At 39.1% G+C, this 16,859-nt stretch overlaps 1 protein-coding gene across 2 annotated transcripts in view; it reads right to left on the bottom strand.

The window, feature by feature from the left end:
- PAIP2B (poly(A) binding protein interacting protein 2B) overlaps positions 1 to 16,859 on the bottom strand; it is a 48,766-nt gene that overhangs the window by 10,655 nt on the left and 21,252 nt on the right. For both annotated transcript variants that reach the window (XM_032176889.2, XM_058428778.1), the window contains exons 2-3: positions 11,733 to 11,881; positions 930 to 1,106 (exon numbers count right to left, since the gene is read on the bottom strand). In XM_032176889.2, coding sequence (XP_032032780.1) covers positions 930 to 1,106; positions 11,733 to 11,870 — 315 coding nt within the window. In that variant the 5' untranslated portion in view covers positions 11,871 to 11,881. The remainder of the gene's footprint in view (positions 1 to 929; positions 1,107 to 11,732; positions 11,882 to 16,859) is intronic.

Genomic DNA, 16,859 nt, shown 5'->3' with positions numbered 1-16,859 from the left:
TCTTGTGAATATCCAAAACCTTAGCAAACCACAGGGCAAGATTGTTCAGAATATGAGTTGTGTGAAAACTATATTGCTCACAGACTCTTTTTTTTTTTTTTTTTTTTGAGACAGTCTTGCTCTGTCGCCCAGGCTGGAGTGCAGTGGTGCAATCTTGGCTCACTGCAAACTCCGCCTCTCTCTGCCTCCCAGGTTCGAGCAATTCTCCTGCCTCAGCCTTCCAAGCTGGGACTACAGGCGCGCGCCACCATGCCTGGCTAATTTTTGTATTTTTTTAGTAGAGATGGGGTTTTGCCATGTTGGCCAGGCTGGTCTCGAACTCCAGACCTCAGGTGATCCACCTGCCTCAGCCTCCCAAAGTGCTGGGATTACAGGCGTGAGCCACCGTGCCCGGCCTGCTCACAGACTTCTGACGTTACATAAATATGAAAGGCAGGAAATTCATTTATCTGGTTTTCTAATTCTAAGTGGAGAAAATGACCTCTCAGGAGTACATTTCTTCCAAAATGAACAGCTAATTTTTATAACAGAATCATTTAGAAGTATATTAAATACAGATTTGAGGGATAGTAAAAGAGAAGAATAGCAGCAAATGATAATTTGAGAAAAAACTTCTTCAGTGTTCAAATTGTTATCCTTAATCCCAATTCTACTTTGAAGAGCCCATTAGAAAGTAAAGGTTGGTAGCGTCCAATCTTGGCTAGTAAAAAGCTGGTGATGCTGGCAACAGTAATGTTTTATAGTGCTTTATGAGGAGCAATGTATCTTTAATGCACCCCTTATTAATAATGCCCATAAAACGAGCAAAGAAACAACAGCTCATAGGGCTCCAGACTTGTTGAGGGTTGTAGGGCTGGAAAGAAAGTCTGTCATTCCAAATCCTATATTCTTTTCACTACATAACCTGGGGAACTACATGTGGCTCTTACCAAAATATCTTCAGAATCATGACCTTCGCTGACTGACAGTCCATTTAATTGCTGTTGCAACTGTCCCATGGCCTGAGGCAGGTCTCGTGATGGAATAAACCAGTCTTGGTCTTCTTCATCCAGCATCTCTTGGAAGCAGCGGTCCAAGAAGTCTTGCTCCTGCAGTTCCTCCTCCACCTAGCAAGCAAAGGGGAGCAGCTCAGACTTACTGTCACAGCAAGACTTACCCCTTCCAGTTTTTCCTCCACCTCTTTCCTTCAGAAGTTATTACTCTGCAATTAAGAATGATCTTGAGCTGGGTGTGGTGGCTCACAACTGTAATCCCAGCAATTTGGGAGGCTGAAGCAGGAGGATTGCTTGAGGCCAGGAGTTTGAGACCAGCCTGAGCAACATAGCATGACCCTGTCTCTCCAAAAGAATTTTAAAATTAGCCAGGCACAGTGGTGTGTGCCTGTAGTCTCAGCTACTTGGGAGACTGAGGCTGGAGGATCACTTGAATCCAGGAGGTCAAGGCTTCATTGAGCCAAGACTGCGCCACTGCACTTCAGCCTGGGCAACAGAATGAGACCCCAATTCTTTAAAAAAAAAAAAAAAGATTTTATGATCTTACATGAGGTCCAAGGGATCTAAGGATTCAATGCACCTAATGACTAGCTAGAGATAACATAATTTTTATTTTTTCTCAACCAAATTCTATCAATAATAAGACTAAGAAAATAGTTATTCACAGTAACAGAAATTCAAGGTCTCCGCAGATGTTCTACGATGTCTAATAGGTGATACAGGTATCATGGAAAATCATTTTAGAGCCTAAAATTCTTTTCTCAGTCTTGTTACAAAGTAACCCTTCTTAAATTTCCCATTTTATAAGAAATATGAAAAAGATACAGCAAGTATATAACTAGTTCATGACCTGGCTAGTGGAGATAAAATCAAAGCCAATGCTCTCAGCTTCTGGCCATTTTTTGGGTAAGGAAACCCTCAAGGGAGAAAAATACTTTCAGAACATTAGGAAGACATGAAGAACACTTTTTGGCATACCACTAGAAAATTACATAATCAATGTAGTATTCTTTCAAAAGATGAAATATATGAATATTCAAACAATTCTGCATTTCTTAAACATTGCCCTAAACTAAAGCAATATATATCTAGGATATTTTACACTTCTTTGCAGACATTGTTAACTCTTAGTATAGAGTGTGGTTCACACTGCAGATTTCAGTGTCTTTGATAGGTCTATTGCTTCATGTTTGGCATCCCTTTCTTGCAGGCTGCCTGGTGACAGATTCACAGCTCACTAGCACCACCACCAGAAATGAGGTCAAGCAAAAAATAATTTCCCAAATTGGAATATACAGTTACCTAATGAATTCAGAGGAAAAGTTACTGGTAATGAGACTTAAGAATAGTATTTGAACACTACAATTAGCCACACGTGAAAACTAGACAGTTATGAAGTGCTTAATAAAATATTCTCATGCCACAAGATGTAACATGACCACTTAAGAGCTGCCCTGACTCTACAAGAGCATAACAGCATGCTAGCTCTTATTAAATTTACCCCTGTTCACTGGCACAACCATTGAAAATGGTTGCTGGGCACAGAGGTGTAACAGAAACAGGCTACGTGCAATTCACACAGATCCCGATAGAGCCACGTTAGGTGGAAACTGCTGTCTGTCCCCTTTAAACTTATTTCCTTCTTCCCAGAGTACCAGGCTGTTCAGTTAAAATCACATTTGTCACCTCACATGCTGTATATGGCCAAGTGACTATTCCTCACAAAATGTTCCCACAAGGGACATGGATACTTTGGCATCCCTTGGTTAAAAGGAGACCCCTTGCCGTGGCCTTTGGCGCTCTCCCTTTCCCAGCTGCTGGACTTCCCAGTTTTCCCTCAGCCTCGCAGCTGATATATGCCCTGGGGGTGGCAGAGCAATACCGTGGAAGGGACCAAGTGGGCACCAGATCATTTGTCTATCCAGAATGCTTACCTTGGGCTGTTAATCTCACAGAGATATAAAACAATGCATTACTGCTGAATCTTTGCTGAAGTAGTCCAGCCAACCCCCACCTCACGTACTTCTCTATTTCAGACTCACATCCTGCCAATCCCGAGTTCCCATTCGAGGCATGCCATGCTGACCTGTCTGCATATAGCTGCTGTTTCCCACAAATCTACACCCAATAACACAGGGCATTAGACCAAAACAACTTTCTTTCATAAAATAAATTTCCTCACCTTTTCCCATAACACAAATTTTCCATGAAAACATTGCAAAAGGAGAGCAGAAACTAGATTTTTAGGAACTGGACTTAACCATGTATGATTAATGAAAAATATTATATATGGGCACACATTTTATTGCATTTTGCTGTATTTTGCTTCACAGATACTGCATTTTTTACAAATTGAAGGTTTGTGGCAACCTTGCATCAAGTAAGCCTATTGGCGCCTTTTTATCAACAGCATGTGCTCAATGTCTGTGTCACATTTTGGTAATTCTCTCAATATTTCAAACTTTTTCATTATTATTGTATCTGTTATAGTGCTCTGTAACAGTAATCTTTGATGTTACTATTTTTTTTAATTTTAGGTTTGAAGTACATGTGAAGGTTACATAAACACATGTCACAGGGGTTTGTTGTACATATTCTCATATCACCAGGTATTAAGCTCAGTACCCAATAGTTATCTATTCTGCTCCTCTCTCTCCTCCCACCCTGCCCCCCTCAAGTAGACCTCAGTGTCTGTTGTTCCTTGTGTTCATAAATTCTAATAATTTAGCTCCTACTTATAAGTGAGAACATGTGGTATTTGGTTTCCTGTTCCTGTGTTAGTTTGCTAAGGATGATAGCCTGCAATTCCATCCATGTTCCTGCAAAGGACATAATCTCATTATTTTTTATGGCTGCATAATATTCCATGGTGTATATGTACCACATTTTCTTTATCCAGTCTGTCACTTATGGATGGGCATTTAGTTGATTCCATGTCTTTGCTATTGTGAACAGTGCTGCAATGAACATTTGTGTACATGTGTCTTTATGGTAGAATGCTTTATATTCCTCTGAGTCTACAACCAGTAATGGGATTGCTGGGTTGAATGGCAGTTTTACTTTTAGCTCTTTGAGGAATCGCCATACTGCTTTCCACAATGGCTGAAGTAATTTACACTCCTACCAACATTGTATAAGCCTTCCCTTTTCTCCACAACCTCACCAGCATGTGTGTTTTTTGTTGTTGTTGTTTTTTTTTTTTTTTTTTTTTTTACTTTTTAGTAATAGCCATTCTGACTGGTGTGAAATGGTATCTCATGGTGGTTTTGACTCGTATTTCTCTAATGATCAGTGATATTGAGCTTTTTTTCATATGCTTGTTGGCTGTATGTATGTCTTCCTTTTGAGAGGTGTCTGTTCATGTCCTTTGCTCACTTTTTAATGGGGTTGTTTTTCTCTTGTAAATTTGTTTAAGTTCCTTATAGATGCTGGATATCAGACCTTTGTCATATGCATAGTATGCAAATATTTCCTCCCATTCTGTAGGTTGTCTGTTTACTCTGTTGATAGTTTCTTTTGCTGTACAGAAGCTCTTAAGTTATTTAGATCTCATTTGTCAATTTTGGCTTTTGTTGCAATTGCTTTTGGTGTCTTTGCCATTAAATCTTTGCCCATTCCTATGTCCAGAATGGTATTGCCTAGGTTGTCTTCCAGGGTTTTTATAGTTTTGGGTTTTAGCCGGGCGCAGTGGCTCCGCCTGTAATCCCAGCACTTTGGGAGGCCAAGGCAGGCAGATCATGAGGTCAGGAGATCGAGACCATCCTGGCTAACACAGTGAAACCCCTTCTCTACTAAAAAATACAAAAAATTAGCCAGGCGTGGTGGCAGGCGCCTGTAGTCCCAGCTACTCTGGAGGCTAAGGCAGGAGAATGGCGTGAACCCGGGAGGCGGAGCTTGCAGTGAGCACTCCAGCCTGGGCTACAGAGCGAGGCTCCGTCTCAAAAAAAAAAAAGTTTTGGGTTTTACATTTGTCTTTAATCCATCTTGAGTTTATTTTTGTGTATGGTGTAAGGAAGGGGTCCAGCTTCAAACTTCTGCATATGGCTAGCCAGATATCCCAGCACCATTTATTAAACAGGGAGTCTTTTCCCCAGTGCTTGTTTTCGTCAGCTTTGTCAAAGATCAGATGGTTGTAGATGTATGGTCTTATTTCTGGGTTCTCTATTCTGTTCCACTGGTCTATGTGCCTGTTTTTGTACCAGTACCATGCTATTTTGGTCACTGTAGACTTGTAGTATAGTTTGAAGTCAGGTAACATGATGCCTCCAGCTTTATTCTTTTTACTTATGATTGCCTTGGCTATTCATGCACTTTTTAGGTTCCATATAAATTTTGAAATATTTTTTTCTAGTTTTGTGAAGAATGTCATTGGTAGTTTGATAGGAATAGCATTGAATCTGTAAATTGCTTTGGGCAGTATAGCCATTTTAATGATATTGATTCTTCCTATCCATGAGCATGGGATGTTTTTCCATTTGTTTGTATCTTTTCTGATTTGTTTGAGCAGTGTTTTGAAATTCTCATTGTAGAGATCTTTTACCTCCCTGGTTAGCTGTATTCCTAGGTTGTGTGTGTGTGTGTGTGTGTGTGTGTGTGTGTGTGTGTCAACTGTGAATGGGATTGCCTTTCTGATTTGGCTCTCAGTTTGGGGGTTGTTGGTGTATAGAAATGCTAGTATTTTTGTACATTGATTTTGTATTCTGCAACTTTGCTGAAGTTATTTATCAGCTAAAGGAGCTTTTGGGCTGAGACTACGGAGTTTTCTAGATATAGAATCATGTTGTCTGCAAACGGATATAGTATGACTTCTTCTCTTCCTATTTGGATGCCCTTTCTCTTGCCTGATTGCTTTGGCTAGGACTTCCAATACTATGTTGAATGTAAGTGGTGACAGAGGGCATCCTTGTCTTGTACCAGTTTTCAAGCGGGAATGCTTCCAGCTTTTGCTCATTCAGTATAACGTTGGCTGTGGGTTTGTCATAGATGACTCTTATTATTTTGAGGTATATTCCTTCAATACCTAGTTTACTGAGAGTTTTAAACATGAAGCAATGTTGAATTTTATCAAAAGACTTTTCTGCTTCTATTGAGATAATCACGTGGCTTTTATTTTTAGTTCCGTTTATGTGATGAATCACATTTATTGATGTTTGCATGTTGAACCAACCTGGCATCCTGGGGATGAAGCCTACTTAATCATTGTGGATTAGCTTTTTGATGTGCTGCTGGATTTGGTTTGCAAGTATTTTGTTGAGGATTCAATGTTCATCGAGGATATTGCCCTGAAGTTTTCTTGTTTTGTTGTGTCTCTGCTAGGTTTTGGTATCAGGATGATGCTGGCCTTGTAGAATGAGTTGGGGAGAAATCCCTCCTCCTCAATTTTTAAGAATAGTTTCTGTAGGAATGATACCAGCTCTTCTTTGTACATCTGGTAGAATTTGGCTGTGAGTCCATCATGTCCTGGGCTTTTTTGGTTGGTTAGCTATTTATTACTGATACAATTTCAGAGCTCATTATTAGGCGGTTCAGGGAATCAATTTCTTCCTAGCTCAGTCTTGGGAGGGTTTATGTGTCCAGGAATTTATCCATTTCTCCTAGGTTTTCTAGTTTGTGTATGTAGAGTATTTGTGGTAGTTTTTGATGGTTGTTTTTATTTCTGTGGGTCAGTAGTAACATTCCCTTTGTCATTTCTAATTGTGTTTATTTGAATCTTCTCTATTTTCTTCTAATTACTGCAGCTACTAGCCTATTTTATTACTTTTTTCTTGAGATGAAGTCTCGCTCTGTCACCCAGGCTGGAGTGCAGTGGTGCAATCTCAGCTCCCTGCAACATCTGCCTCCTGGGTTCATGCATTCTCCTGCCTCAGCCTCCCATGCAGCTGGGATTACAGGCACATGCCACCATGCCTGGCTAATTTTTGCATTTTTAGTAGAGATGGGTTTCACCATGTTGGCCAGGCTGGTCTCAAACTCCTGACCTCAAGTGATCTGCGGACCTCAGCCTCCCTAAGTGCTGGGACTACAGGCATGAACCACCATGCCTGGCCTATTTCATAACTTTTTTCAAAAAACCAACTCCTGGATTCGCTGATCTTTGAAATGGTTTTTCATGTCTCAATTTCCTTCAGTTCAGCTCTGATTTTTGTTATTTCTCGTCTTCTGCTAGCTTTGGGGTTGATTTGTTCTTGCTTCTCTAATTCTTTCAGTTGTGATGTTAGGTTGTTAATTTGAGATCTTTTATCACTTTGTGAGGTGGGCATTTAGTGCTATGAATTTACCTCTTAACACTGCCTTAGCTATGTCCCAGAGATTCTGGTATGTTGTATCTTTGTTCTCCTTATTTTCAAATAACTTTATTTCTGCCTTAATTTCATTATTTACCTGAAAGTCATTCAGGAGTATGTTGTTTAGTTTCCATGTAATTGTATGGTTTTATTTTCATTGTGTTGACTTCTATTTTTATTGTGCTGTGGTCCAAGAGTGTGTTTGGTATGATTTCGGTTCTTTTACACTTGTTGAGGATTGTTTTATGTCCAATTATGTGGTCAATTTTGAAGTGTTTGCCATGTGGCAATGAGATGAATGTATACTCTGTTGTTTTTGGGTGGAGACTTCTGTAAAGGTCTAGCAGATCCATTTGTTCCAATGGTGAATTTAGGTCCTGTATATCTTAGTTAATTTTCTGCTTCAATGATCTAATATTGTCAGTGGAGTATAGAAGTCTCACATTATTAATATTATGTGGGAGTCTATGTCTCTTTGCACCCAGATTCATAAAGAACTTGCTTTATGAATCTGGGTGCTCCTATGTTGTGTGCATATGTATTTAGGATAGTTAGGTCTTCTTGCTGAATTGAGCCCTTTACCATTATGCAATGTCCTTCCCTTGTCTTTTTTTTATCTTTGTTGGTGTAAAATCTGTTTTGTCTGAAATTAGGATTGTAACCCCTGCTTTTTTCTGTTTTCCATTTGCTTGGTAGATTTCTCTCCATCCCCTTATTTTGAGCCTATGAGTATCATTATGCATGAGATGGGTTTCTAGAAGATAGCATAGTATTGGGTCTTGCTTTTTTATCCAGCTTGCCACTCTGTGCCTTTTAAGTGAGGCATTTAGCCTATTTACGTTCAATGTTAGTATTGATATGTGTGGATTTGGTCCTGTCATTGTGCTGTTTGCTGGTTATTATGTTGGCCTGTTTGTGTGGTTGTTTTACAGTGACACTGGTCTGTGTGGTTAAGTGGGTTTTTGTATTAGCTGGTAGTGGTCTTTCCTTTCTATATTTAGTGCTCTTTTCCAGGTCTCCTGTAAGGCAAGTTTGGTAGTAATGAAGTCCCTCAACATTTGCTTATCTGAAAAGGATCTTATTTTTCCTTCATTTAGGAAGCTTAGTTTAGCTGGATATAAATTCTTGGTTGAAGATTTTTTTTCTCTAAGAACGTTAAATATAGGCCCCCAGTCTCTTCTGCCTTACAGGGTTTCAGCTGAGAGGTCTGTTGTTAGCCTGATAGGGATCTCTTTGTAGGTGACCTACCCTTTCTCTCTGGCTGTCTTTAACGTTCTCTCATTTTGACCTTGGAAAGTCTGATGATTATGTGTCTTGGGAATGATCTTCTTGTGTGGAATCTTGCAGGAGTTCTCTGTATTTTCTGAATTTGACTGTTGGACTCTCTAACACGGCTGGGGAAGTTTTCATGGATGGTATCCTTGTATTAGTCTGTTTTCACACTGCTGATAAAGACATATCCAAGACTGGGCAATTTAAAAAAGAAGGAGGTTTATTTACTGAACTTATAGTTCCATGTGGCTTGGGAGGCCTCACGATTACGGCAGAAGGTAAAAGGCAAGGAGGAGCAAGTCACATCTTTTTTTTGTTTTTTTTTTTGTTTTTTTTTTTTTGAGACGGAGTCTCGCTCTGTTGCCCATGCTGGAGTGCAGTGGCGCAGTCTCAGTTCACTGCAAGCTCCGCCTCCAGGGTTCACGCCATTCTCCTGCTTCAGCCTCTCCGAGTAGCTGGGACTACAGGTGCCCGCCACCTATCTTCTCTCTTAAAAATTCTAGCCAGGCACTGTGACACATGCCTGTAGTCACAGCTAATCAAGAGGCTGTAGTGAGAGGACCACTTGTGCCTAGGGGTTCAAGTCCAGCCTGGCAACATAGCAAGACCCCATTTCTTAAAAAATTCTGTATGTGTGTGGGTGTTGGAGGATATAAGCCATTCACAATTATAACTAGTATGTTAGGTCTTACTTCTTTCCTGAGTTACTTTAAAATAAATACTTTTCTTGAGACTTAAGCCTTTTCCCCCCCAAAACTACATTTCAATCCACTTCTGTCAGCCTCACAGTCAATGAAAATCTTTTCAAAAGACCAATGAATGTCACTCCTAGTCTGGGGGGTTGTAAGCTATTTTCATCTTATTCTGTTTTGTTAGATATTTTATTAGAAAGTCAGAAGACATTATATCAGGGTTGCTAGCTAGAAATCAGTTTCTACTCCTTAAGATCCAACTCAAGGTACATGGTATGCAAAACCACTTCTGAATTACCATGAAAATTATGCTAGTATTGGAATGCGGGTTGGCAGTGGTAAAAACTGTACAGCACACCATAGTGTAACACAGTAATATACAGGTTTTCAGAAAGAACTGACATCATTCATATCCCAGATTCCTAAACCCTCCTGCTCCCAAATGAAGGATAAAGAAGGCTTCTCTGAAATACTTAATCATATGACCCGAAATCATATAACAGTTTCAAAATTATGTTGCCAGGCCAGGCACGGTGGCTCACGCCTGTAATTCCAGCACTTTGGGAGGCCGAGGCAGGCAGATCACTTGAGGCCAGGAGTTTAAGACCAGCCTGGCCAACATGGTGACACCCCATCTCTACTAAAAATGCAAAAATTTGCCAGGGATGGTGACACATGCCTGTAGTCCCAGCTACTCAGGAGGCTAAGGCATGACAATGGTTTGAGCCTGGACTGTGGAGGTTGCAGTGAGCCGAGATTGAGCCACTGCACTCCCGCCTGGGCGACAGAGTAAGACTCCATCTCCACAAATAAACAAACAAAAAACAACAAAAAAACCCCAAAATTATGTTGCCAAGCTAGTATTACCTGTAAAACATTAGGGTTGGGGGAATTTGAGCAAACAATTGTTTATCTGCTCAGCCCTACTTAAGGCCTGGTATTTACTGCAATATTGGAAGCTGCCATGCATATATCTGTCATTGCTTACCTAGATCTCCAGAAAAAAAGTTATAATTTTTAAAGCTTCTCAACTGTCTTTCTTCAATCTCTTTGTGTGTGGGGGGTGTGTGTCTGTGTGTGTGAATGTGTATGTGTGTCTCTGCAAGCCCCTAGCTTTCCAGCACTTTTCCATGTACCTTGTCTTTGAGTTTGCTAAACTCCTGAATGTAGGAGCGCACAGCTGACGCACAGCTCAGACATCTGGCTTCTAATAGTCCTGGTGCAATCCTGATCACTGGGGTTAAGAGCATGTCAGTGAGTGTTAACAAAGCTAGTGAAAATTGTTTTATGTTTTCAACAACATATATTTCATTCAGAGGCTGGATAAAGGCAGAGTGAAACCATTAGGACAACAAAAAATGCTAAACACGGACTGTTCTAAAATGCCATGGAAAACATATTTACCTTCGGTGACAGTTCTTAATCTTTTTTTTTTTTTTTTGGAGACAGAGTCTTGCTCTGTAGCCCAGGCTGGAGTGCAGTGGTGCGAGTGGCTCACTGCAACCTCCACCTACCAGTTTAAGCAATTCTTGTGCCTCAGCCTCCCAAGTAGCTGGGATTATAGGAGGATGCCACCATGCCCAGCTAATTTTTGTATTTTTAGTAGAGATGAGGTTTTACCATGTTGGCCAGGCAGGTCTTGAACTCCTGACTTCAAGTGATCTGCACGCCTTGGCCTCCCAGAGTGCTGGGATTACAGGCCTGAGCCACAATGCCTGGCCTTAAACTTCTTTTATGTCTTCATTTATTTTCAAAATGAAATGCAGAGTATCACATTTCCTATAAGCAAGTGAAAGCAACAAACTACAAAGTATGGAAAAACAACCTCACTACCATTCTGCTTTTTAGTGCTCCACTGTTCAAGCAATTAATTTCGCATTGATCACTACAGAGAGTTATAGAACCACTGTGCTTTCTAGGATTAAAGGCAGAATCAGGGCAGGATAAAGGACCTCAGCTACCATGGTTTGGTACAAGGGTTTTATGTCAATCCTCTAAGATTGAGAAGAGTCTTGTTTGATTTAAATTTTGGGAATATTCTAGAATGGTCTACAGTTGCTGAGAGAAATGTCATAAACAAATCTAGCCAGAACAAGGCTGAGGGCAGGGACCCTCTGCAGTAGTTACTGTGTAATGTGAACTACACTTAGAAGGCATATCATAGTGTGGAGTATATGCAAATCTATTTGATTATACATGGGCTCTCACGTGAGGATGTTCAGATACCAACTAATTAGTCTGATATTTGTTTCCTCTTTTAATCAACATGGTAAGAAAAATACAAATATCTTCCTCCAAGTTACTATCACTCTGGTCTCTTACCAGATGAAGATGTTTCTTGGTCATTCCAGATGAGGCCCCCCACCAATGAATTTTTAAGTTATTCTAAAGCTAACTGTATCCATTTCTTTTGTAGCAAACTGGCAGTAAAATATTATAGCTGTTGAGTTACGTGTATCATCAACCTTCCACTTTTCCACTTCTTTCTTTACCTGTCTGTTGAAATCCTCTTCATTCTCCATCCACATGTACTCTGCAAATGGGTTTTCCTTTTCATCGTGCCCACTTAACCCCTGGTCCTCTTTGGATTTTACACTGGGTGATGTATTTGCCATATTGGATCCATTCATTATGATGGAACCTAAAGAGGAGCAAAAGAAAAGATAAAATGAATATAAGGATAAAGGAAATGTAGACCTAAAACATGCAGATTCTGTCAGAAGCTTCTGAAATTCTAAGTCAAAGATTTTAACTATAGATAAACGGAAACTTAGTCTGTAACTCTTATAAAACCATCCATATCCTGCAGTTATCAACTAGACAGATGTACAATTATTTAAGAGTTAAAAGAAAAGATGTCTATTAACACTTAGGCTCACTTAGTCCTTCTAGGCAGGTGGGACAGGGGTGGGAGGGGTAGGAATCTTCCCATGCCAAATTTCTGTAGGTCCTGGAACCTAGTCAAGATCATTACAGCTTCCTTAACATTGAAACAGATAGCAAAAATGCATTCTTAATGAACATTGTAAGCACCTACTCCTTATTCTAATTCTCAAGCTGTTTTACTTTAAAATGTATTTTAAAAAACTACATGTTTATCATATTGATAAGCAAAAAGGAAAAAACAAAAGCCACCTGTTGTCCAGCCATCCAGAGTTAAGAACAATTAACAATGTGGCGCATATAACCTTCCTGAATTCCCATATGTTTGTGTAGATATAAACATACACACACATTTCCCAAGTATCCATTCTCAATAGTAATAGGATCATGTGATACAAGATGCCCCATCATTTGCTTTTTCTCATTCCAATGTTATTTAATAACATAGCCATACCATCTTTTGGGGGTGTTTCCAATGTTTCTGTTTATAAAGGTTCTGCTTTATAGAGGTCTTCTTTTCTAATTATTTCTTTTTATCTCCTAGAAATAGAGCCGTCACATTGGAGAGTATGCTCTCTTTTTTAAGGCTCTTGGCATTGCCACACTACTATAAGAATTTAAATTCCCACCGGTGGTGTGGAAGTGCCCGTTTCCCAACATTCATGAGTATTATCATTTTCTAAACCATTGCCAATCTCATAAAACTTGCATTTTTTTTACATTAATTTTTACTGAGGCTGATTATCTTAAGATATGTTTACTGGCCATTTATATTTCTTATTCTGTAACTTTACTGCTAAAGTACTTTGCCCATTTTTCTATTGGGGTATATATCTTTTCCTTATCTTTTGTAAAAACATTTATTATATTTGTTATAATTTTTATTTTTTATAAAATAATTTAAATGAAAGTTTATAACTAAAATAAATATGTTATTCATTATACTTAATTTTTTGTGGCAATTTTTGCTGGCCTTAATTTTTTTCTAGCTCATGTATATGTTTCTGTCTACAGCTTTGTAAAATTGTATGTACATAAAATTGTTTATTTTGGCTTTTAAACCCATTTTGATGTTTTTTGCTATCATTTAGAATACATCTTTTCCTGTTATTCCTCTAAATCTTAACAATTCCTCAAAAATCATTCCAGTCTTCATTCACTACTTTCCTTCTCTACTTATTCACCGCTTCCCTTCTGTGCTTAGTACAGCATTAACACTACTTAATTGTTGTTTGATATGAATAATTTTTCTCCTTCCAATTAGATTCTCAATTCCTGACAAGCAAGATTGAGTTTTATAGATTTTGTAACTCACCACAATATTAGGAGTTTCATAAATACCTGAGGCTTAATTGTATTTAGGCAACTTTCCCTCTCTAACTCATCTCCCTTCAACCTTGACTCCATCTCTACCCCGACTCCCACCTTCCTTGGGGCTTCTTTAAGTTTCTATAACAAATTATTTCCCAGGGGTTGTTTCCATCTTGGCAACACTCGTGAATAGGTTATTTTCTGTTTCTGGATACAGTAAAATATTCTTTCTTAGTTCTCTTTAAAGGTTTTTTTGTTTTTATTTTTTGTTTGTTTTGTAATTTCCTAACCTGTTATGGATACTAGAAATGTAATATTCTAAAAAGACAAAGTAAAATTGTGAAGAGTAAAGAATAGATGGGAAAACAACTCAGTAGTACATAGTTCTAAAAGAATTCATTTAAAATAGAACCGATTTAAATCACTGTAGGTTTAAATAAGGCTACTAATATGAAATATATCTGCTTAACATATTTTAAATAGAAGCAAAAGAAGTCAATGTCTATTCCAAATACAGATCCATAATAATAATTTCATAAGCTATAGAGGGGAAGAAACCAGTTCTTTATTTTCACCACTTCCATCTGTAGCATAACAATGATAGAAGCAAGTCTGTTCTAAATGCCAGGGCAACTGTATTTGCCCTGTAAGTAAGAGGGGTATTCCTAAGCACAGAGACTCTTAAAGGTCCTGAACCTTGCTGGGAAGCAAGATATACTGTACTATTATTTCCAAAGATTTGGCAGTTGTTTGCAACTAGCACACTGATTTCTCACCACCAATATGGAAAATCACTACAGAGAATCAGAAATCAGAGTTCAGTTTTTTTTAAAAAAATATCTTCCTGTGCCCAAAAAATAAGTCCTGAGTGCACATGATTGTAAGGAAAAAGAGAAAGGGAAGGCAAACGAAGAAAGAAAGAAAAAAAAACCCTTCTAATTCAAGAGCAAGGTGGAACACAGATAGCAAATTCCAGGATGTGCTTATTCATGAGAAAGGGAGTGGGGAATTACCATAAACTCAACGAAAACTGTTAACGAACGCAAATACTTCACAGAAGTTGAAAACACTGATATGGTATTGTCAATACTAGGCAAGTGATTCTCTTACAAGATTATACAGTGTTGATTTGTATTTTGTACTATTCAACCTGTGTTTTCCACACAATTAGAAAGTTTGGTGTTTCCAAACAGCAGCATTCCAACAACTTAATTTTTATACTGTTTAAAAATTAATAAAGCACTTTCATACCCACACTTTAAGGCACATAGTTCAAGAACAACATTTTTTTTTATTATTATACTTTAGGTTTTAGGGTACATGTGCACAATGTGCAGGTTTGTTACATATGTATCCATGTGCCATGTTGGTTTGCTGCACCCATTAACTCATCATTTAGCATTAGGTGTATCTCCTAATGCTGTCCCTCCCCCCTCCCCCCACCCCACAACAGTCCCCGGAGTGTGATGTTCCCCTTCCTGTGTCCATGAGTTCTCATTGTTCAATTCCCACCTATGAGTGAGAACATGCGGTGGCTGGTTTTTTGTCCTTGCGATAGTTTACTGAGAATGACGTTTTCTAGTTTCATCCATGTCCCTACAAAGGACATGAACTCATCATTTTTTATGGCTGCATAGTATTCCATGGTGTATATGTGCCACATTTGCTTAATCCTGTCTATCGTTGTTGGACATATGGGTTGGTTCCAAGTCTTTGCTATTGTGAATAGTGCCGCAATAAACATACGTGTGCATGTGTCTTTATAGCAGCATGATTTATAGTCCTTTGGGTATATACCCAGTAATGGGTATATAGAACCATTTCTAGTTCTAGATCCCTGAAGAATTGCCACACTGACTTCCACAATGGTTGAACTAGTTTACAGTCCCACCAACAGTGTAGGTGTTCCTACTTCTCCACATCCTCTCCAGCACCTGTTGTTTCCTGACTTTTTAATGATGGCCATTCTAACTGGTGTGAGATGGTATCTCATTGTGGTTTTGATTTGCATTTCTCTGATGGCCAGTGATGATGAGCATTTTTGCATGTGTTTTTTGGCTGCATAAATGTCTTCTTTTGAGAAGTGTCTGTTCATGTCCTTTGCCCACTTTTTGATGGGGTTGTTTTTTTCTTGTAAATTTGTTTGAGTTCATTGTAGATTCTGGATATTAGCCCTTTGTCAGATGAGTAGGTTGCAAAAATTTTCTCCCATTCTGTAGGTTGCCTGTTCACTCTGATGGTAGTTTCTTTTGCTGTGCAGAAGCTCTTTAGTTTAATGAGATCCCATTTGTCGATTTTGGGTTTTGTTGCCATTGCTTTTGGTGTTTTAGACATGAAGTCTTTGCCCACGCCTATGTCCTGAATGGTATTGCCTAGGTTTTCTTCTAGAGTTTTTATGGTTTTAGGTCTAACATGTAAGTCTTTAATCCATCTTGAATTAATTTTTGTATAAGGTGTAAGGAAGGGATCCAGTTTCAGCTTTCTACATATGGCTAGCCAGTTTTCCCAGCACCATTTATTAAATAGGGAATCCTTTCCCCATTGCTTGTTTTTGTCAGGTTTGTCAAAGATCAGATAGTTGTAGATATGCAGCATTATTTCTGAGGGCTCTGAAGAACAACATTGTTTTGTGGGCCTACTGGGTGTGAGTGAACTGGTGCTTAATGTGCCCTGGCTTTAGTAGCTAGGTGGCAATAGGGAGATTTTTGCTGGAGACTGGTAACTCCTAGGGAAGGCATTTGGATGTTTCCAACTTGGGGAAGACATGAGGGAAGACAGGATCATCACTCTTAACTTCCCTGAAGTTCCTGCTCCCAGTTTCACGTAACATTCTCTTTCTGTTTCCAGCTCTTCCCCAGCTCACTGTCCATGCTTGAGCACTGTGTTTCTCTAGTCATTCCATTTCACCATTTCACATTCATTATTTCACTTGATCCTCATTCACACCAAGGATGAAAGTCTAGTGTAGTGAGGACAAAGAAAATATGCCCAAAGCTTCCAGAGACGCGAGGAATGCTTGGTTACATAAATCGGGTTAAGAGGCTGAATGGCTGCCACGTTGTGAGTTATATTACAGAGAGGCTCATGGGAGAAGAAATGAACCACCATGTAAGTGAGCGTAGAAGTGCATTTTCCTCCCAGTCAAGCCTTCAGATGAGATAGCAGCCCCAGATGACAGCTTGACTGCAACTTTGTAAGAGTCTCAAGCACAGGCACCCTGCTAAGCTACTCCCAGATTCCTGATGCACAGAAATTATGAAATAATAAATATTTGTTGTTTTAACCTGCTAAGCTTTGGGAAAAGTTGTCACCTAACAATAGCTTATACAGGTATTCAATAAACACTGGCAATTAACTCCGCCAAACCACTACGTCACAACATCTTTTTATCTATCAAGAAGACAAATGTGCAATTTGAAATAGGT

Source organism: Hylobates moloch, unplaced genomic scaffold, assembly GCF_009828535.3.
Source record: "Hylobates moloch isolate HMO894 unplaced genomic scaffold, HMol_V3 SCAFFOLD_15, whole genome shotgun sequence".
NCBI lineage: Eukaryota > Metazoa > Chordata > Mammalia > Primates > Hylobatidae > Hylobates > Hylobates moloch.
Note: the sequence above shows the minus strand (reverse complement) of the source record. Positions and strands in the feature narration are given on the sequence as shown.